Below are 21,836 nucleotides of genomic sequence, written 5' to 3'. Positions count from 1 at the left end.
GAGTGCCTGCTCTCACTTTCATGGGGCAGCGAGGCTTGCAAGGAGTTTGACAATTGGGACCGCTCAGAATGATTTATGTGACACTGGCAGCATTGGGATTAGATCAGAAAAAGCAATTGTACAAAGCATTGGACAGAAATGAGCCAGAGAATGTGTTTCAGAGCAAAGTGGCAGCAGTGCTGTGCCCGTCCCACACTGGCCTAGCAGGGTAGAACAGAGCACCATGTTCTCATTCCTGCTGACACCCTCCCCTGCTGCCATGGCCCATTGATTAACTGCTTGCATAAAGAGGCCAGGCATGGATTTTTGTAAGAACTACTTATTCAGAACTGTGTATAAAAATTCAGCATATTGAAAAGCATTACTTCTTACTGCAACTCGGTGGACAGTAAAAAATACCACTATTCCAAATTACCAAAATGAATTATCAGAAACTGCTGCATTTAGCCTTAATAAAAAGAAACCCCCGATCAACTATTTAAGTTTCATTTCACTTTTTTAGCAAAACAAGTTAAAATGTTTACAACTTCATTATAAAAATATGCAAGTCTCTAGATTGCTTAAGCTCCAAGAACACCCAGACTGTCTTCCGGTTCTTCCAGCACAGTAGTGATTTATGAGGCAGTATCAAGAAAGAGCTTTTAATTTTCCCCATCTCCAGATTTCTGCTCAGATTTGGATTATGTATTATTTCTAACACACAAATTTCCTTTTCTTTCTCTACAGGAGTATACACATTCTACCTAATTTTTAATTTGAGGTACTAATTACAGTGTTTATCAAAACAATTTCACAATAAAAATGGACATTTTGCCAAACTAGTACTGACTATCAGGAAAATACATGCAATTTTTTAACTAACTCAACTAACTTCAACTCAATTATGGCAATGGGATATAAAACTCAGGTGACAATTTTCACATCTCAGGGTAGCAGTATCACCAGTTAGACCAGCACAGCTCTAACAACAACAGGCACACAAAGAGCAAAAGGACAAATCCCTCTCTTCATAAAATATTTTCAAATATTGCAATCTTCTGAGTCTCTCACAGAAAAAGAGACTGCGTCATTCAGCTATGGATAATACATAATGAGAAGAACGTGTGCATTTATCTCCCTTAAAAGATACTGCACTGCACCAGGTTAATTATGAAGCCATCCACAGCAGTTCTTCATGGTCTTGCTGGGGCTGCCTGGAAAACAGTACCAAGAGAGAGCTTACCTCTATTTTGTTTTCAATGTAATCCCATATGCCAAGGACCACAATCCTCAAAATAGTCTAGTAAAACAGATTGGGGGAAAAAAGATTATGAGTGTTTCTGCAGTCTTAGATAAACGTTTAGTCCTTTGCCTATTTAGGGAATAATTTTTTATATTATTTAAGCATTACACATTTCTCCTAAATAATAATCAGGTTCTAGAAATAGCTGAATTTCTATATTTAAAAAGCAGATATTGCTTCCCAGCCACTATATTGACTTACTAAAACCTCCACAAACAAGTTCCAAGTTCAAATGCTCATCAGTTTTCCATCTACCTAAAATTTTGCTTCCAGATTTGTGTGATTTAGATTACCAACCCTCTCCACCCTCCTGACCCAATCCTATGAATTATCCACCATGAGGTCCCCTCAGTCAGAACAGGGGAAAATTCTCTTTTCTGGCCGTCTTTGATATGCCAGTGCTAACAGATTTTCTAAGAGAAGAGGCCCTGTCCTGTCCTGATGCCTAAGGGTACTGATATTTCATCAGCCTGAAGAGCAGATGCTCTTCACTGGAGTCAAAGGCAGTCGCTCTATTATGAGATCCCGGGAAAGTCATGGGATAAAGGAGAAAAAAATATCTCTGTGATCCTTCCCTGTGAAGCAAAACAGTATTAAGTAGCCTCAACAGCTAAAAAAGAGGAATAAAGAAAGAACACAGAATGAACCAATGGTGAATTTCCATTAAAAAATCCAACGGCACCTTTCCTAATTTTTAATTTGGTTTTAAGAAGACATAATAATAAAAAAAAAATCCACCAGTCAACTTGTGATTGATACTGAACTCACATAAAAGCCTAATTGATAGAGATGCTTCCTGCCAACAGCAACAAGGTCTGATTTTGACAGACATGAGGAGTCTACCTGCTGCTGGGAACCTTACAAAGACCACCAAAATGCTGCTTTCTCCAATAAAGAGCAGCAAGAGGACCTAGTGCTCAGCAGGCCTACTCTGTGAGGGGTGACCATGCCCAGAATTGTGCAGAAAAATGTGACTCTGAGGACCACATCTACCTCCTCTTCATTACAAACACAAGTATTAAACCCCAAGCAACTCTGAATTTATGCCAAACAGTCCAGCAGTACCTACTGCAGAAGAATACTGAATTGCTCAGCAGTGTTCCCATGCGTGGTTTTGCCAACCCCCACACCTCTCAGAAATGGGGGATGCAAAGGCACAGGCCAAGGCCGGCAAAGAAAGGGAGGAGCCAGAAGACAAAACGCAGCATCCTCTTTCCTCTACAAAAAATGATGAGACTCTACACAGACAGCAAGATGCACCAATGCTGCTGTACTCCTGAAAACATCATACTTCCAAAGCAGTTTACAAACGCAGCACGGGAGTAAGGCTCTCTCCAGAATAACCTATATCTCCCCAAGGTTTATTTATTATGTGGAGGAAGAGATGCACAAGTGTGTTGCATTGTGCTCTGTGTTATTTATTTTTGTATTGTATTTTATGTTATTTATTTTCGTTGGAATGGTTTGTTCTCCACTCCCCTATTCTCCTGAGGAAATGTTATGTTCCAAGGTTTGTCCCTGCCCCCCTTCCCTGTCAATCCTCCCACATTCCTCCCAGTCCCCTCCTACAGGCCCTGCCTGTCATTTGTTTGTTCCTCCCGGCTTCTAGAGAGTTCGGGTAAGGGCATCGAGTGATAGGGCAGGAGCCAAGGAGGTTCCTCCCTTTATGTTCCCATTGGTTTCTTTAAATGTCCCTCCACCCTTTTTCCACTCCCACCTTGTCCCCCATCGGATGGTGGTTTGTCTCCTCCCTTGGTCCCTCCCCTGCATTTAAGAGCTCAGTGCCCCAGGGGCTCTGCTGGAGGAGGTCCCCTGGGGCGCAGAGGTCCCAGCAGGGATTGAATAAAGCTGGAATTTCCCCTCCAGCTGAGTCAGACTCCTTCCTCAGTCTTCCTCAGAAAGGGGAAATCCCCCTTTGCCGCTCCTCTGGTTCCCGGGATGCAGAGGTGTGCTGCCCATCTGACCGCTCGGGTGGACGGAGCCGCTGCTCCGTGAGGGACAGTGTGTCACAAGTGCTGGTGCTCAAGTCCCTTAATGACCCCAAACTGGCCACACAATGTGATGTGACACAGGCACAGGGTGTAAGTACACTTGCTGCTGACAGCCGAGGCACTCCTGCAGCCTCAGTACGTACACATGCTGCTGACAGCCAAGGCACTCCTGCAGCCTCAGTACGTACACATGCTGCTGACAGCCCAGGCACTCCTGCAGCCTCAGTAAGTACACATGCTGCTGCCAGCCAAGGCACTCCTGCAGCCTCAGTAAGTACACATGCTGCTGACAGCCCAGGCACTCCTGCAGCCTCAGTAAGTACACATGCTGCTGACAGCCGAGGCACTCCTGCAGCCTCAGTAAGTACACATGCTGCTGACAGCCCAGGCACTCCTGCAGCCTCAGTACGTACACATTGCTGCTGACAGCCCAGGCACTCCTGCAGCCTCAGTACGTACACATGCTGCTGACAGCCCAGGCACTCCTGCAGCCTCAGGATGTACACATGCTGCTGACAGCAGCCCAGGCACTCCTGCAGCCTCAGTACGTACACATGCTGCTGACAGCCCAGGCACTCCTGCAGCCTCAGGATGTACACATGCTGCTGACAGCCCAGGCACTCCTGCAGCCTCAGTACGTACACATGCTGCTGACAGCCCAGGCACTCCTGCAGCCTCAGGATGTACACATGCTGCTGACAGCCCAGGCACTCCTGCAGCCTCAGTAAGTACACATGCTGCTGACAGCCCAGGCACTCCTGCAGCCTCAGTACGTACACATGCTGCTGACAGCCAAGGCACTCCTGCAGCCTCAGCACGTACACCTGCTGCTGACAGCCCAGGCACTCCTGCAGCCTCAGTAAGTACACATGCTGCTGACAGCCGAGGCACTCCTGCAGCCTCAGTAAGTACACATGCTGCTGACAGCCAAGGCACTCCTGCAGCCTCAGTACGTACACCTGCTGCTGACAGCCCAGGCACTCCTGCAGCCTCAGTAAGTACACATGCTGCTGACAGCCGAGGCACTCCTGCAGCCTCAGTAAGTACACATGCCACTGACAGCCCAGGCACTCCTGCAGCCTCAGTAAGTACACATGCTGCTGACAGCCCAGGCACTCCTGCAGCCTCAGTAAGTACACATGCCACTGACAGCCCAGGCACTCCTGCAGCCTCAGTAAGTACACATGCTGCTGACAGCCCAGGCACTCCTGCAGCCTCAGTAAGTACACATGCTGCTGACAGCCAAGGCACTCCTGCAGCCTCAGGATGTACACATGCTGCTGACAGCCCAGGCACTCCTGCAGCCTCAGTAAGTACACATGCTGCTGACAGCCAAGGCACTCCTGCAGCCTCAGGATGTACACATGCTGCTGACAGCCCAGGCACTCCTGCAGCCTCAGTAAGTACACATGCTGCTGACAGCCAAGGCACTCCTGCAGCCTCAGCTCAGCTCCCGAGCTGAATTCTGCCAGGCAAAAGCATCCCAGCTCCTCTGCCAGCATCTCCCTCACTGCCCACCGAGGAGCTGCACAAAATGCTGAAGTACAAGTTTCTTGTGAGCCCTCAGTCCAGCTGTGTCAGTCACCTGGGGGCCACACAGGTTCCACAGCAGGCAGCCATGCAGAAACACGAGGACAACCTCGGGGCACCACCTTTGCTACAGCCACCCTGCTGAGAGCACAGCTCATGCTGTGTTACGCTCAGGCAGTATTTATGAAGTGCCAGGTTAATGAGCAACTAATAGAGGATGGCAGAGCACTTAACACCTTTACAGAAACTGCCTTTGGACAGGTGTGCACAAAGGTATTTTCATCCAAATGAAGCATATTTGCACAAAGAGAACTGAAACACCGCCTCACAACCATAAATATGATTTAACATCGGACTGTTGAGGGAATATAAGAAGGATTTTCCTTCCTGCCTTTTTAATTCCTGACTGCAGAATTTAAATCAGACTTTGCTACTGCCATGTTAACAGGTGTGCGCAGTTCCAAGGGCTGGGAACTAACACAAATGTTTTCACTGTCGCCCTGCTGCTGTGAATCAGCACAAGTCAGCAGTGACTGGAAGTCTACTTGGCAGACACCCTGCAGGATTGGGTGTGGGTATCCAGTAAGGCGTGCCGAGATGATCAGCACCTTGGCTCTCAGCTAGAGCAGACACTGCAGGAAGGTGAGTGGAAGGGTGGGATAAGCCAGCTCCCATCCCATCCCAGCACCCTTCAGAACCAGCAGGCACAACTGGGGGTAAGCTTTGCAAACACTTTTTCTGTATGGAAGCTCTTCAAGCTGTGCACCACAGCACTGTCACTTAAAAAACACCCCCACCACTGACGTGCCAAGAGCCAGGCAAGGCAGTCTGTCCTTGGTGACCCGAGTGAGCCCCAGCCTGGCCACTGCGGTGCCCCTGGGCCAGCCCGTGCCAACAGAGCTCCAAACCAGCTCCGGGTGTCCCCACTCTGCCTTTGTGTGTCCCTGGCAGAGAGAGAGAGAACATCCACTGCTACTGCCACAGCTCTCACCCAGAAGAGGTGGAACCAAAGAAATGTGGACTATACTGGGCACCTCCTTGATTGCTCAGTATAATAAATACTTGGACTGCAAATGAAACCATTGGTATTTCTTATATATAAAACACTTCAGTATTTTTTCCAAAGCAATCGATTTGAAACAAAAATACGTTTCAAGCACATACATATATATTGCTTTTGATTGTATATTGTCTCTGTACAGAACTTTAAAAAGAGGAACTGTAGCAGAATCTGCAAAAAACACAGACAGAAATTAATAATCTAGGAAAATTCCTACCTACTGTTCAAGGTCCAAAGTGAGAGATGCATATGGATTAGAAGAGAATTGCAACTGTGAAACATTCATCACAGACAAAACCAATGTTAGTCACAACTCTACCATTTTTAAGTACAAGAAAAAGGGAAAAACTGGAGTAGCACTGCTGTTTCCTACTGATGTGCAAGCATGTATCAAATGCACACACAGAGTTTTGCATTACACCACAGGCATTCTGCATCTTTGAATACAGATTTGAAAAAAAGCATTAAGTATCAGTGTGAGTAGTCTGCTGTTAAAGGAAAGTACTGACAACTTGGTTTTTTTGTACTTGGAAGAACAAGCTTTAACGTTTTTTGACTGGAAATCTTTTAATTAGAAAGTCCTTAACACATATATTTTTCAGTTATATCAGAAATACATTTTTCTTCTGCTAAAAGCTAATTTATTACACAAAAATGTGTTCAGTGCACTAAAAAAGGCAAATGACTGAACATTTCTGTTAACTTCTTTAAGCTGAAGTAAATCCAGATAAAATTTTAAACCATTTTTCAGACAGAAATCCAATTTCAAAATTGACAAAGTCTCCTGGTGACACACAATTGTTTGCATGACTAACTGTCTGCAGTGACGTTTATGATGAACTGTGTGATGCTGCAGGTTCTCTCTCTGATTTTGTAGGGAAACTTGGCTAAGTCCTTTGCTGAGCCAGCTGTATGAATTCCCACAATCTGCATTTGTCAGCTGACTGCATGGTACATTAGGTAATTTTAAGTACTTTTCTGCTTGCACCGTTAATAGACAATTTACTACTCGGTGAGTCACTGAGTCAAATGCCCCTGTAGTGTGAAGAAATCACCAAGAGGCAGCACAGGAGGGGAAGTTGGCCCAGCAGCACGAGGCAAAGGAGGGCAACTCTGCATTTCAAGGTGGGGCAGGGATTGGGCAGGAGATAGGCAGGATGGAGGAGGCTGGAAAAGATGTCCTTAGACAAGCCCTCCCTCCCTTCCTCTGCCATGGAACTTATCTGTTACAGAGGCTCCAGAAACTCTGTAGATTAAGCTTTTGCCTTTTGGACGTATCTCATAAGACCAGATATTTATTGAAAGCTTTCCAGAACAGCCTGTACCCAATCTGTAATTTATAACCTCTCTCATCTGGGTCACTCCACAGAGCCCTTAGCTCATCAAGTCCTTAGAAGAATCCTCTTTTGCCATCTCCTGGTGTGCCGGTACCGAGCTACAGCCTGAGCTGTCCTAGCACACACTGTCCCCAGGCCACCAGAGGCCAGAGGAACGTGCTGGCATGCTTAAATCAACACACCCTTCTGTTTCAAGGGCACAGGCACCCTCCTCACATGGCTTCTCTTCAACCAAGGCTCTGAAACTACAGACCCCACATCACCATTATCCAGCACAACCCACCCCATGTCCTGCACTCTGGAACTGCTAGGGCTCCATCAGCTTGAGGTGCCACAGAAATCATTCCCTGCCAAAGCCTGGTGCCATGAACAGACACAGACACGTGTTCTCTCTCACCAACACTACCAGGACATCACAAACCCAAATAAACCTTTGCACTACCTCTGCACTTCTATTTCTTCTTATGTTCTCCCAATACTTTCAAAATCTTAATTCTTAGCACACAGGTAAAACCAATGAGTTTTCAATTGACAATTCTGTACAGATTTGGAAAGGCTTTTCAGGCATGGGAACAGCTCACCACAGATGCAGAGTGGCCAGGGAACTGGGCTTAGGCAGCCCTGCATCACAAGTTCCCTCTGGGCATGGTCACACGAGCACTGACACCTCTCTGAAACACATGGTGTAGGAGGTGCTGCACTGCCACTATCAAGAGATGAAAGCACAGATGAAGCACTGATGGAGCACACTGTGGGTTAGGTATACCATTGGAAATGAAATGGGCAGACTGACATTTCAGGCAGATGTCCAGCTAGATCCCCAGAACTTTACAGGACCATTTTCCATGGTAACTACTTCTTTGTGAAGCCAGAAAACTACTTAGCAAAGAAATTTCCCAGTATATTAAAATTTATTTTATACATACTAGCAAAGAAAGCCTAAATATGCCTTTATAAATCATATTAATATATAAAATCTGTATCTTTGTTCCTAGACCCCACTATTCAATTCATTTAAAAAACAAAACATACAGCAATGAAATGCATTTATGCATCATGAGAAAAGTTGTGTGTACATGGAACAAAAGTAAACACACAGAAGAGAAACCACAGCTTACAGAAGATTAATAGAAGATTATTATCTTTCTGCTCAGCTCTCTGAGGCTCGCAAATAATATAACAAAAGTAACATAACTGAGTTTCTCTAACATAAATTATGAATTTGTTAAGGGAAAGACATTTTTACCAGTTTTGCCATTTAGGATATTTTTTTTTAACAGAACCTTAACAGCAGAGTCTCCCTTTGGATGTTTTATTCCTTTCGAGGGCTGCTATTAACAAGCAGAAAAGTGGCAGGTTTCTATGAACACTTCCTTTAAACACAGAGGATGAGGAAAGCCTTGGAGTTTTTCCTCCTGTGAACCATAGCTAATGAAACAGATTGTTTCTCATCTGGGAGCCCAGACTTACTCTACTCAATCTGAGAGCTCATTTCTTAGACACAGATGCCACAAAAAAGCTGAGATTCGGTATATAAGACTTGTTCCTCCCAGGGAAACCCTCAAGGGCTTCCCTTCAGCAGAGTGCCTGAGTGCTGGGCTGGCTGAAGCACACACAGAGCAGTGCAAACAGCTAATATCAAGGAACTCCATTCTTGCACAGAGAATCAGACTCATCAGTCCTAGTGGAAAAGCAGAGCTAAGCAACAGCCACAGTACTTGTGGCAAGGAGATGGAACTGTTAAGAGCAGATTTCAATCCACTTAACAACTCTGTGACATTCCCCATCTTGCTTTCCTCAGCCAACTAATACCAAGGCTGAATTTGCCCTCTTGAGAAGGTGCAACCCCAGCCCTGCCTTGCTGCTGATACTGGGATTTCCCCCCAGTGCCTGTCTCTTCTCTTCTGTCTTAATGTCTGGGTAACATTTGGTGCACAGACAAATCATAGTGATGTATGTAAACAGAGACAAACCACTAGTAAATCCTGTTCAAATACTTGGAAAGAAGCAAACAAAGCTGATGCACACTTCACTTGAATATGGATATTTTAATGCTGGAAAGTCACAGACAGTGACAGAGAGTATAAAATGAACAAAGTGCCTTTAAGGCTTGTGGCTGTAAGACAAGGCCAGGGAAAGCAGGAAGATGCTGCGAGAGCAGCTCCTCAGCCTGTTGGCAGCTGTTCTGGTGGCATTTGCCAGCTGCTGGCATGTTTAGCCCCCTCATTTTAACCAAGGAGGAAGCCAGTGCTGTTTAACTTCAACTCCGCTGCAATTACTTGCAATGCTTTGAGAGCACCACCTTTAGTCGTGTAACCTTTAAGTCGTATCCTTCCAAAACATTCAGATTTTGTGCTGAAAGTTTTATGGGTCTTAACAAGTCTTTTAAAACTTTCTTTGTTCTTTAAGATGAGGCCTTTCTGAAGAATTGTACACCCATATTTACAACTAATGGGAACCAAATTACAGAATAAACAGTGAACATCCTACAGGGTACTTGCTGTGGAAACAACCTTTTTTGAACACCAGAAACTTTGAATCCTTGTTTTGAGTAGAAAAACAATGACTGAAGGACTCATCAATCCTAAGCAGTTGCCTGTTATATACAGGTAAAATAATTAAACCTCCTTATCTCTGGAATATCATCCTGGCATGAACAGACACAGACTGCAGAATCTCACTGTAACACATGATCTTCTCAACAAATGATCCTAAAGACAGCTGACTCATGGCATGGGAATCAGAGGGAAAAAAAGTCCCCTGAAAGGACCAAAGGAGTAAATAAAATCAAGATGGATGAAAAAAAAAAGCCATTTGCAAATCCTGCAGTATTTTGTAACCTCTTGGAAAAAAAAATACTTGGATGATAGAAAATTATACCCTCTGCTTTTCCTCTCTTAAGACCCAATTCAACATGAACCCAACCTGGCATAAGGCCAACCCCAGCAAACCCAGCAGGAAAGGTACACCTGAACTCTCTCCCAGACTGCTGGTCTCTGAAGCACATCCAGCTGCTCTGTGGAGCCACCTCTGTCTCTGAGCTGCCAAATGAATCCATATCCAAAAATCTACCCTGGTCTGTGCACCTCAGGCTGTCTTGTGGCCTTTGTTCTAAATTCAAACCATAATCAAATAGGTGAGGGAAGCTACTTTGGAAGACAAAAGCAGATAATGAAGTGAGTGAGAAGTTTGTAATAAATGAGAACAGCAAGGAGACAAAGTAGTTCCAACATCTAATAAAGAGAGAAAAGCAACACAGATCCAAAACGAGGATGGTGATTTAGACAATCTGTTTTGGCTCTGTGAAACACTTCTGTTACTCTTTTCCTGCAAAATACTCAACCACTTCGGGGGTATCCTGTCCCCGTAGAACTGAAACAACTAATTCCTTCCTTGAGCCAGATGAGCCCTGGCCTCGAGAATGTGCCTGCAGTGCCACAAAGAGCCCAACAACAGCTGTGCACTCAGGGAGGGACACAGGAGCAAGGCACTGCCCCAGGAGCGAGCAGAGTGCTGGTCCTGCAAGGGATGACAACAGAACTGCAGAGTGAGGTCCAGCAGCAGGGAACTCAGCAGCACAGGAGAGGCTTTGGGTGAAACCAGCTCCAGAAAGTAAAAGGGTCAGGTGAGCGTGGTTGTGCAGCCATGCTGCTAGCAGCAGTGTTGGGAAGCTCAGGGTTACAGGAGCTCCAGGCTGCTAATCCCCACTGAGGAAAGGTTCTGGAGGGGAGACACAAGGATTTCTCTGAAGGGAATGGACACCATCTAGCAAACCCGAGTCTTTGGGAATTGGGATACACAATTCACAAAGGAAAGACTGCAAGCTCTTTTAATTGTTTAGAGATTATTTTCAGGCATCTCACATGTAAGCTACAGCCCACCACACTGTCAAAGGATGGAGCCAGTAATGGGACCTGTTTGTGTAAGTGCAGCAGGAGATCCCTTCCTGCCATCAAACAATCCTTTCAGAAAGCACCCATTGACAACACCAGCTAAAAAACCCTGCTGAGAAATACAAAATAATACATGTAAATGCATTTCATCAGGAGCACCATGGAAATTACCAATCATATATGATGAGTACAAATTCAATATAAGTGATCCAATAAATCAATTTTGATTATTGGTGTTTTGTAACCTTCACCTTGTAACTATCTAAATTTCCTATAGAATGAAGTAATTACCAGACCTCTCTGGATTCCATTTTCTCCTATGGAACCAGAAAAAAAATTTAAAATATTTAAGTCCAAGCTGTCTTCCAACTTAACAAACATAAAACTTGTTTTTGTGACAAGTAACATATTACAACCTGAAAAATAACAATAAAAGCATTTTGGAATATTTCAGGAGCAGTCTAAATGTCTCAATACCAATGACGTCTTTCTGGAACAAAGCTGAAAGCTCAGAAAGGCAGATTATCCCAGTTTGGTAATTTGTTACATCATGACTAGAGCCTTTTCCAGTGCACACATTCGTACACATTTTGGCAAAGAAATTCACCGTTTGTTTCATTCTCTGACTAGGTCTGTATGCAGCAACCTGGAATATAAAAACTCCCTTAATAAATGGTGAGAGAAGATAACTCCATTCTCAAAACAGATCTTTTTGTACAAAACCACCATGGGTCTTTATTCTTGAAGAACAGATCTTCAGGTAAATCCTATACTTTATACCCAGTGACACTGATAACAAATGGATCAAACTATCCTGTCCAACGCCTGTAGATTCAGAGATAATTATTTATTTTTGCAGCTTTCCAACTATTATTTGTAAAGCAGTATCTTCCCTTCCATGTTTCCTTTCCAGTTCTAAGCAACTGACATACAGTGCTAATCAAAACAACATTTTTCAGTTTGCTACGTGGAAGCAGCAACAGTACACTTTTGCTTGTTTTTTTTTCCTTAAAATCCACTGCGTTACATTATTTACAGTCAAACTACTGTAAAACTCTTCCTAATTCCAGTGACAACATAAAAATACTTTGCAGTTCTGTATGTGGTGAAAGACTTTGGTTATACATACCTCTGAAAAGAAAACAGAGAGGATGACTAGGCTGATCCAGTGAATTACTCCTGCAAACTGGGAAGCACTTGAAACTGCAATTAACATAATACAACGAAGGGTCATTACAGTAGCAGAGGGCAACTTAGGTTTAGCATAATTAGTACTGCCACAAGTTACATATGGTAAAGCTTTCTGAGATTTTGCAATGGAAGTACCAGAAAGAGGATGGGATGCAATGGACATGGAACTCCAGCCCTGCCAGCTGCTCACCCTCATTCACCACGTTAGCAGCTCTTCACTGGAGCTTTAACAGATCCTGCTGCTGGTAAGCAGTGGCAGACACAGCTCAGGTCTTTGATGCTCTGCCACTGCTTCATGTTCTCATCCCACATGCTGCTTTAGTACGAGATGTGTGACTAATTCCTGTGTACCTAAAAATCCAGATCTAGCACTCAGTAAGGAAACAGAATGCTCTACTATCCCCGCATTATTCCTTGTCTTCAGTCTTTGACAGTTCATCTCGAATGATCAGTATTTGTCCGAAACAGCTGCTTAAAAACTAGTGCTCAAAATGGGCTTCAAAATACATTTCACGCTGACAGAAAAATGCAGAAACTTGACAGGGTGCACTAACTGAATTGCTAACGATTCCCACTCCCATATGCTCCCAAGGCTGGATTACGGGAATGAAGAGCAAACATTCTCTCCTTCCTGCAGGGTCTTTGTGAATCCACCATCTCCACAGCAGACAGACCAGAGCAGTCTGGGCAGTCCTGCAGAGTCAGAGAATCACTGTGTAAGGCAAAGCAGTGGCTGTGTGCATAGAGGTGCAGGGCTGTGGCAGACTTAACTACGTCCCAAGAACATACAGGGTGCGTGCTAAATGAAGAATTTTATTTTAAAATCAGAATCGATTAATACGGGAAGGAGAAGAGAAGCACATAGGAAGAAATCAGGATACAAATAAAACTGAGTATGCCCTGCCACTGGAAATTCCACTGCTGAAACTCTTTTGGGGCTTGATGAGAGCATTTGCTGCACTGCAGCAGAGGAACTACTTAAAGGTGAAACAAATCGGCAAAATACAATATAATACAAATTACGAAGGAGAACATTAATCTAATAAAGTTTCCTAAAGCGCTGTCTCCAGCCTGAGGAACGGCAGTTTTGGATGCAGTTTTCCCAACAGGCCTCGACTGACACACACGGCTCCAGCTGCCCCCTAGCGACAGAAAAAGGTACAGCAAGCACGGCTCGGGCTGAGAGCCCGTCCGGACAATCCCGGAGCGAGCGCCGCAGAAGCTGGGAGCAGCAGAAGCCGGGAGCAGCAGAAGCCGGGAGCAGCAGAAGCCGGGAGCAGCAGAAGCCCGGAGCAGCAGAAGCCGGGAGCAGCAGAAGCCCGGAGCAGCAGAAGCTCCGAGCAGCAGAAGCTGGGAGCAGCAGAAGCCCGGAGCAGCAGAAGCCCGGAGCAGCAGAAGCCCGGAGCAGCAGAAGCCCGGAGCAGCAGAAGCTCGGAGCAGCAGTAGCCCGGAGCAGCAGAAGCCCGGAGCAGCAGAAGCCCGGAGCAGCAGAAGCTCCGAGCAGCAGAAGCTCGGAGCAGCAGTAGCCCGGAGCAGCAGAAGCTCCGAGCAGCAGAAGCCCGGAGCAGCAGAAGCTCCGAGCAGCAGAAGCCCGGAGCAGCAGAAGCTCCGAGCAGCAGAAGCCCGGAGCAGCAGAAGCTCCGAGCAGCAGAAGCCCGGAGCAGCAGAAGCCCGGAGCAGCAGAAGCTCCGAGCAGCAGAAGCCCGGAGCAGCAGAAGCTCCGAGCAGCAGAAGCCCGGAGCAGCAGAAGCTCCGAGCAGCAGAAGCTCGGAGCAGCAGAAGCCCGGAGCAGCAGAAGCTCCGAGCAGCAGAAGCTCCGAGCAGCAGAAGCCCGGAGCAGCAGCATCTGCTCTCAGCGGATGCCGTAGCTGATTTCCAGGCAGATGCACACTGCAGGGGTGTGTGTGGTGCTGTTGGTTCCTGAGGCATTGCTGCAGCACGGGGGCGTTTTCCTCTGCAGGGCTCAGCCAGGGCAGCCCAGGAGTGCAGCTTCTCCCCTGCACGCTGCTCAGGAAGGGCTGCTGTCTTCTACACATGCACCTGCTGCAGGTGACTGCAGAGCGAGGGCAGAGCTAACATCATTTCCTGAGCGCCTTTTCCCCAAAACTGCTGAGGATGAGGAATGGATAGCATGGTCTGTATTTCTGAGGCATAGAATGTGCCACAACTTTTTTTCTTTTCCTTATTTAAATGTGAGTTAATACTTATCTACTTCTGCTTTTGCAAAACACAAGGAATTGAGATGGTATTTTATTATTGCATGTCAGGAGCTTTGAAGACAGACTTAAAAAAACTGATTACAGAACATAGACCTAAACCAAAATACCTATTATATGTCCCTTGCTTTCTGGGGTTTCTAAATCTGGAATGAATACACTCTGTACTAAAAGACCCTAAGGGGTCTCTGACCTTTTCACGTGTGTCCTACAGTTTGCAAATGTGGTGTTGACCTATGAAACCAACAGCTTTGCGCATGGGAGAAGTGCATCCTGCAACCAAAGACTATACTGAAAGAAGGAGAGAAGAACTAAACTCTAAACATGTCATAGCCAAAGAAAACGCCAGGTTTCTTTTGTTGTGGATTTTTGTTGGTTGGTTGGTTTGGTTTTCTTTTAATAAAGGGAGGCTTCCTAAGTAATTACAGTCTATAGCATGGATTAGCAGTTATTATTATGGACAGAACTAGCAGTGACGTGCTGTAAGGTATTGTAATGAACTGCTTGGTTTTATAAATAATAAGGAACCCCTTAATACTAATTATATTTTTGAGAAACAAATTTATGGGTAATGGCTTTTCAAAACCTTAATGTAAGTGACACACATCCCTTACAAGGCACAACTGGAATACTTAGATCAGCCTCACTGAGACAACCTCTAACTGACTTAAAACAAGATAGATGTTATTCAAACTTGGCAAAAGCAACAAGCCTCATGGCAATTCATTTGTTAAAATGTAAAGTAGTAACATAAGAGGAATGGGTCCTGAGCAAATCCATCCAGGCAGGGGCCACCTCTGAAGAGTGAAGTCACCTGCCTCAACCAAACACCTGCAGGTCATGCACAAGGTGTAAGCTGCAGAGCTTTCAGCAGCGTCACATGCACCAGACACGCAGGGGAGCAATGACTCCTAAAGTAAAGCTTTCTTTAGAAAATAAATGGTGACAAAATGCCTGCTTCCAGAAGACAGTCACCAAAACTGTTAAAACTCAGTGAAATCAACAGTCTTTAAACCCCTTTGTCTCTACAGGAAGTGAAAATTCTCTATATAAACAGAAAGATGTGACACCTCAATAAATATTGGTGAAAGCTTCTTCCTCATTAAGGCCTTATACCTACAATTAGGATTCCTGACTTTTTTGAAAGTGGCAGACTTGTCCAAATCCTGGGCTTCCTCAACCAAAAATGGTGAGTGACCAGAGAGCAGAGAAAGTAACAGCTGTAACGGAGTGGCCGTGCCCTGAGCAGTGTGTGCAGTATGGATAGATGGGTGGAAACGGGGAGCAACAGCATGGAATGACACACAGTCATTTATTCATCTTACAGAGCTTAAGAAATGGCTGCAATTATCAATAAAGTCCCTTAAAGTCATCTTAATACAACTGCAACACCTGAATCTTTACTCCATTACAATCAATTGACAAATTACAACAGTAAAAGGACTTCAACAGAATAAAATTTGTTTTGCTCAGTTTAAAGCTGCCACAGGAGAAACCAGACACTCTTTTGTGCTATGTACTCTTGCATTTTTGGGATTGTCTGAACCCCAGCTGCCATTTCAACACGAGTGAGATCGCATGGAGATACTAGAGGCTGCTCCTCAATATTTAGCTTAGGGGAAAGCGTACATGGTGTCTGTGGTCACGTCAACTTTGTATCATAAAAGAAGGAAAAAAAGTGTGGAATAGAGGAAAAGAAGAGTAGGGAAAAAAAGATGAATTAAGAAGCAAAACAGCAGCATTAAAATTTCCACTGTGGAACCTGTGTAGAGTGAATTCAGATAAAGCTAAACTCCATTTAAGCCATTATTTGACTCACAGTGTGTTAGCAAAGTAGAATGAAAATCTGTCTCATTTCAGTGCATTACAAGCTAGAAGGCTGTATTTTCAATTCCTATCCAGTTGAGCAGAAGTAAATTAATAAGAGGTTAGCACCAAGTACCCTATTTATTTTTGTACGTTCATCGCTTTTGTCTATCGACACGTGATGGATAGCAGAGATTAACGATGCACAGATTTTTCTTTTGTGCATATGTAGTATGTCTGTAAAGGGCAGAGCTCTTCAAGTACTAATGACAACACATATGGATCTCTGCACGTACACTTTGCTTGCATCCTTTGAAAATCTGTCCTGTACTGAATTTCTGAATTTATTATTTGACCTAGCTTTGGTCAGAAAAATAAAGAAGAGACTGACTTCACTATACCAGGGTTCCACAAGGACACATTTCTTACCTAGCCTAATTATCATTTAAATTGTAGGGAAAAAACATCCCAAATATCCACCCCCTTCAAAAACCTCCCAGCAAGAAGTTAAGCTTTTATTTCATCAAAATTAAAAAAAAAAAAAAAAAAACCAAAAACAGAAACCAAACCAAACAAAAAAAACAAAAAAATAAACAATCCTCCTACTCACACTGGAGAAGCTTTATATCTATTAGAAGTTCCAGAGTCAGAAGAATCACCACCAATACTACACAGGCTACCAGGAAACTGTTGAGACTTGCACTGATCAAAAATACCTGCCACACAGCTGCTCGTCTCCCACAGCACGGTTTTAGCCAGTTAGATCTAAGGAAATAAAATTAAGGGAAAAACAAGAAAAGAAAAGAAGTGAAAAAGGAAAAGAGCTAAAGAGCAGTGAACTCAAAAGTCTAAGTTCTGCTGTTATAGATACACTCAGCCATAACACACAAAGACTTTGCAAAGTTCACTTTCACTGGTTTCTTTACTGAGAGAAATATGAGAAAAACTTTCAATCTGGGATCTCCCCAGCTCTGGAGTGTAGTGGTGTTCAAACCCCTTCAGTGTACTGAGTCATGCAGCCCTAATCATCACACACACATTTCTTCTTTCTTCCTGTCTCACAGGTTCTCATGTGCTCTTATTTTGACAGACATGCTGCATTCATTTATAGTGAGTACCAAGGCACAGCAGGATGCTGCTATTTAGAAACTAATGTCTTTTTAAAAATAATTTCCCTGCTACTGAATTTTCTGGCCATGCACCTTTATCCCTGCTCTACTATGAGACAGATCTGACAAGGGCTGCCAAATACGGGTTGCAACAATCAGTCCATGACATCATGGAAAAGAAAACAGGAATCTGGAAAACACCGAAGAAGCAGCTCAGTGACTCCACAGCTACACTTTATAGTAGCAAAGGTATGCAGCCTGGCAAAGTGTCAGGCCTCTGGGCAAGGCGCTCTCGCTTGGCTGTTTGTCCAACTCTCATCAATCTGTCTGTGGATCAGGCCATTGGGAATTACCTTGTCAGAGTTTGGGGGACAGCATGCACCAGGAATCGCTCCCAAACCTGGTTTGGATGAGGTCACCCTTTTCCAGAGCAGCAATAAGGTTTAGGCAGGATGCAGGAAGCTGTGAGGAGGCTGAGTTCTGTGGATCAGAACTCTGGAGGGAAGCTGATGAAGCAGTAAATGTTGCACTGGTGTTGTGCTAATGCAGATACACGTTTACAAGAGGGTTGCTAAATTTTTTTTTTTTTTTTTCTTTTAGGAGTATTGGTGATAGGAATAACAGTAGTATGGACTTCAGAAGTATAAAGCCCATCCTGATACAGTTCATCTCCTAACTCCTCCCCCTCAGTATCACTGATGCAATATCACATAATTTCTCATCACAGAGTTCTGCAGGGTTCCCCTACTGGCTCACCTCAGAAAGTTCATCAGATGGGATGGTTGCCTGACACTTCAGGTTTTCAAAGCACTGTAAATATACATTAGGTAATGAAAAGCTGACATGATTTATTAACCAGAGTTTAAAAAGCTGCAAGTATGATGCAGTAACCTCACTGTCCAAAATACCACTATACAGAAATCAGTGGTGTACAAGAAGATAGGATAGTACTGATCAATTCCTAATAAACAGCTCTAGACTCAATAACTCACATTATAATCAAACCCTTGGAAAAATATCACAAAATGTTCTCTGACATACTCACAAATGAGGGCGATGCCAAGCGGTGCCCAAAGACTCGACACTTTCGAGCAGCTTCTCAGAATTAAGCCTATCAACAACACTTACAGCCAGATTGCCTGATTGCCTGACTATAAAAGTCCTCCTCAACTGACTCTCAAAGCTCCAGAGAAGATTTGGCAAGTGTTACTATCAGCAACTTGCCCTTAGGTTAAACTTTTTTATGGCTCCAGCCTGAATGCAGAATGCACTAGACATCAAATAGGTTATGTTAAAACATAAGGTAAAAAAAAGCATTGGGATAGGGCTTTTTTGCTAACTTGATCTTTTAATGGATTTTATTTTACATCATCTCAAAACAGGGTAATTTGTTTTCAATGCAACTATGACTTTGGGCTAAGAGTGGGGGTTTTTTAGATTTTTCTAAAAACAGTGGTGGGGGGGGTGGCTCTGTTTAAACAGAACAGGTTTTAGTTCTAGACTCTGCTTACATTTATCTTCTCTTTTCCAAAAGACCCGTTATGCCAGTATTTTAATATTGGAGGGCAGCTTTGCTAATCACAAAATCATCAGTAGAGGGCCCAAGTACCTGCCTCTAAAATCTCTGCATAGTCAAGATTTTCAAATATAGCAAATGTACCAGTAAGAATAAACCAACTGCAATATTTGGCATACAATACACATAACCATGATAATTATTACTCAAGCTGTTAATTACGTATAGAATCCTAAATAACATGGCATTATTCTGTCTGTTCAATATTGCTACCACCAATTCTAAAAAGCTTCAGAATGAAACTACCAGTTTATAATTGAAAAAGCAATCAGCTTAAGAGGTCAAGTGCAGCTCACAGGCACATTTCCACCTGTAGCACACTCGTAAAATATATAAAGTGATTTCAAAGACACAAATGGATTTGAAATTGAAGCACTGGAGAACCACGTTCAGTTCTGTATCCTGACTTGCTACACCAAGGTGAGTTTGTTACCACCTGGCCTGTGGATGGATAGTGACTGGCACACACCCCTGTTTGCAGGCTGTTGACAATCACCCTGACTCCTGACACAAATCTCACTTCTGGAACCCTGGAACCTGTTTTAGCTGAGTAGTCCCTCCCTCTCCCTTCTGATGTACAAAGGCTCATCTATCCAACAGATGAGAAATCCGGCTTTGGAGAAAAACAAACCCTTACCAGAATTAGTGTGGGTTTGAACTTTACCTTCCAAATTCTGACCATTTCACCTCTGACACTGCAAAGCTACACCTAAAATTTTAAGCTCAAATTAGAAAGTCAGCTACACAGAATTTTCAGAAAACTCAACAAACCAAATTATAACTTACACGGCTCATAAATTTACAAAGAGATTTCGTACTAACCACAGGCAAGCAGAAGACCTTCTTCCCTCACTTTAAACAAAAAAACCCAACCAAACAAACCCCCCAAATCACCAAAACCCCACAAACAAGTAAAAAAGTCCCCTATTCTGTTCAGAAAATAAGCAGACATTCTGTTGGTGTCCTGACTGTGTTTGCTTGAATTCACAGGCAAGTGACTTTGGAAAACTTTCCTGCATGACTTCAAACAAGTTCATCAGGTATTTCAGCTACTTTGTCTCTACAACAGAAATATCATTTACCTTTCTTGCAATGCCTGGAAGTAAATAAATGTACTAGCACAGGAAATTTTTAATTGTTGGTAACACTGAGCTGTAAAACTTTGTTCTGAGACATTAACATATATTTAGTGGAATTTTACCAGGGGTAATTTTTTTAAAGATACTTTCACACATGGCTTTGTGCAAAACCAATCTGTCATCATGCTGTTAGTCCTACTAACAAACAGCTTGGAAAAAAATGAGCATAAGGCCAAACTGGGAAAGGTTGAACATATTTATGTGTTAAGGAACCACTACAAAGAGTTTTTTCAAGCTGTTAACAGCTGTCACTGTTTCTGTTTTCTGCTCTTGTAAACAAATACCCCAAAATCTGCATTATACCTTAGCCTGGTTTTCTTTGTTGTTTGTTTGGGTTTTTTTCTTTCTTTTGGCTAAAACAGCAAGTGTTTGCACCTCACAAGATGGTTATGATCAGAAAACAGAAGGATGGATGACATCCAAATTGCTATCTGAAGGAGCAGAAAGGCCATGGTCAGGAAGTGACAGGAACACAGGCTAAATAACAATACAAAATGCGTCTGAGCCAACACAGACAGCAGAGCCTCACAGCAGGCTGCAGGGAGCAGCTAACTCCAAGGAACACACAGAGCCCTGCACCTCTTTTCTGGACTTCTACAAGCTTGGTTTAACTACAGAACTTTTAACTATTGACAACACTCTCATCTTTTTTCCCCCTAATACTTGTACTATTTCAAGCCCCATGGCACTTCTTGGAAGACTCCTGCAGAACTCCACTGCTCAAATGGCAAGAAAGATTCCCCCATTTTTCTCCCCAAACTCAGCCATGGCCAGTTTATACACACTCACTCTTGTGCCAAAATTATTCTTTAGCTTGATTAGGTCTTTTCCCTAGGTGGCATTTTGTCCATGATGCATTATACACAGTAATGGCAGCCACGTGTGTGATTCAATTAAAGCCCATGCTTTCTGTAGAACACTCAGTTTCTGTAACTATCCTAGCAGTCCCTTCTGTGAATACAGACAACTGGAGCAGCAGATCATATTTTAGAATAGGCTTAATTAATTACATGAATGCTTCCCAGCTCTATTTGAAGTACTTGAAGCTCTCTAGGATCATTTGTTCTTTCTTTATAGGTGTATATCACACCATTTGCTCACAGACACCCTGTGATTTACCTGGCCCTTTACACCTCTCACTAGAAAATTGCTTGTTAGGTTTTTCCTTTTTATGCTAAAATCTTTAGTGCTATATAACATCAGCCTCAAAATCTCCCTTTAAGAAACATAAGAACAGCCATACTAGAACATACTGAACAAAGGCTTGGCATCCTGTCTCCAAGAGTGACCATGAGCAGATGTCTCAAGATGAATAAGAACACAGCAAACATATAAATCCTTCCCCTTAACATTCTCACAGCATCCAACACTTTTCCATTTGGCCACTTCCTGAGACAGGTGTGTTTTCTCAGGTTGTACTTAGCAAACTTCAATGAATTTCTCTTCCACAAACTTGTTCAACAACTCCTTGTGGGGATAAGCTACTCCCAACCACACGTTCTTCAGAAAGTAGCTTCAGGCATCTACTGCCCTCTGTGCCAAGAGCAAACTCTTTTTGTTTCTTTGGAACTGGGCCTTAATCTATTAATGTACTTTAGAGACTGTATTGGGAGGGGGGTATGTGGGTGTCAAACCAGTTTTAACTTCTCCGTGTCACAGACTTTGGAATATCAATCAGTCAACCTGCAATATCAAATCTCAGTCAA

General features: G+C 43.6%; 1 protein-coding gene across 6 annotated transcripts in view; it reads right to left on the bottom strand.

Annotated features, from left to right (window-relative positions):
- Positions 1-21,836, bottom strand: part of TMEM266 (transmembrane protein 266) — an 89,306-nt gene that overhangs the window by 31,219 nt on the left and 36,251 nt on the right. For all 6 annotated transcript variants that reach the window (XM_040076982.2, XM_040076985.2, XM_040076981.1 and 3 more), the window contains 3 exons: positions 16,917-17,071; positions 12,223-12,296; positions 1,223-1,279 (listed from right to left, as the gene is read on the bottom strand). In XM_040076982.2, coding sequence (XP_039932916.1) covers positions 1,223-1,279; positions 12,223-12,296; positions 16,917-17,071 — 286 coding nt within the window. The remainder of the gene's footprint in view (positions 1-1,222; positions 1,280-12,222; positions 12,297-16,916; positions 17,072-21,836) is intronic.

The sequence above is a fragment of the Hirundo rustica genome, chromosome 13, assembly GCF_015227805.2.
Source record: "Hirundo rustica isolate bHirRus1 chromosome 13, bHirRus1.pri.v3, whole genome shotgun sequence".
Lineage (NCBI taxonomy): Eukaryota > Metazoa > Chordata > Aves > Passeriformes > Hirundinidae > Hirundo > Hirundo rustica.
The sequence above is the reverse complement of the archived record's forward strand: the minus strand, read 5'-3'. Positions and strand labels throughout refer to the sequence as shown.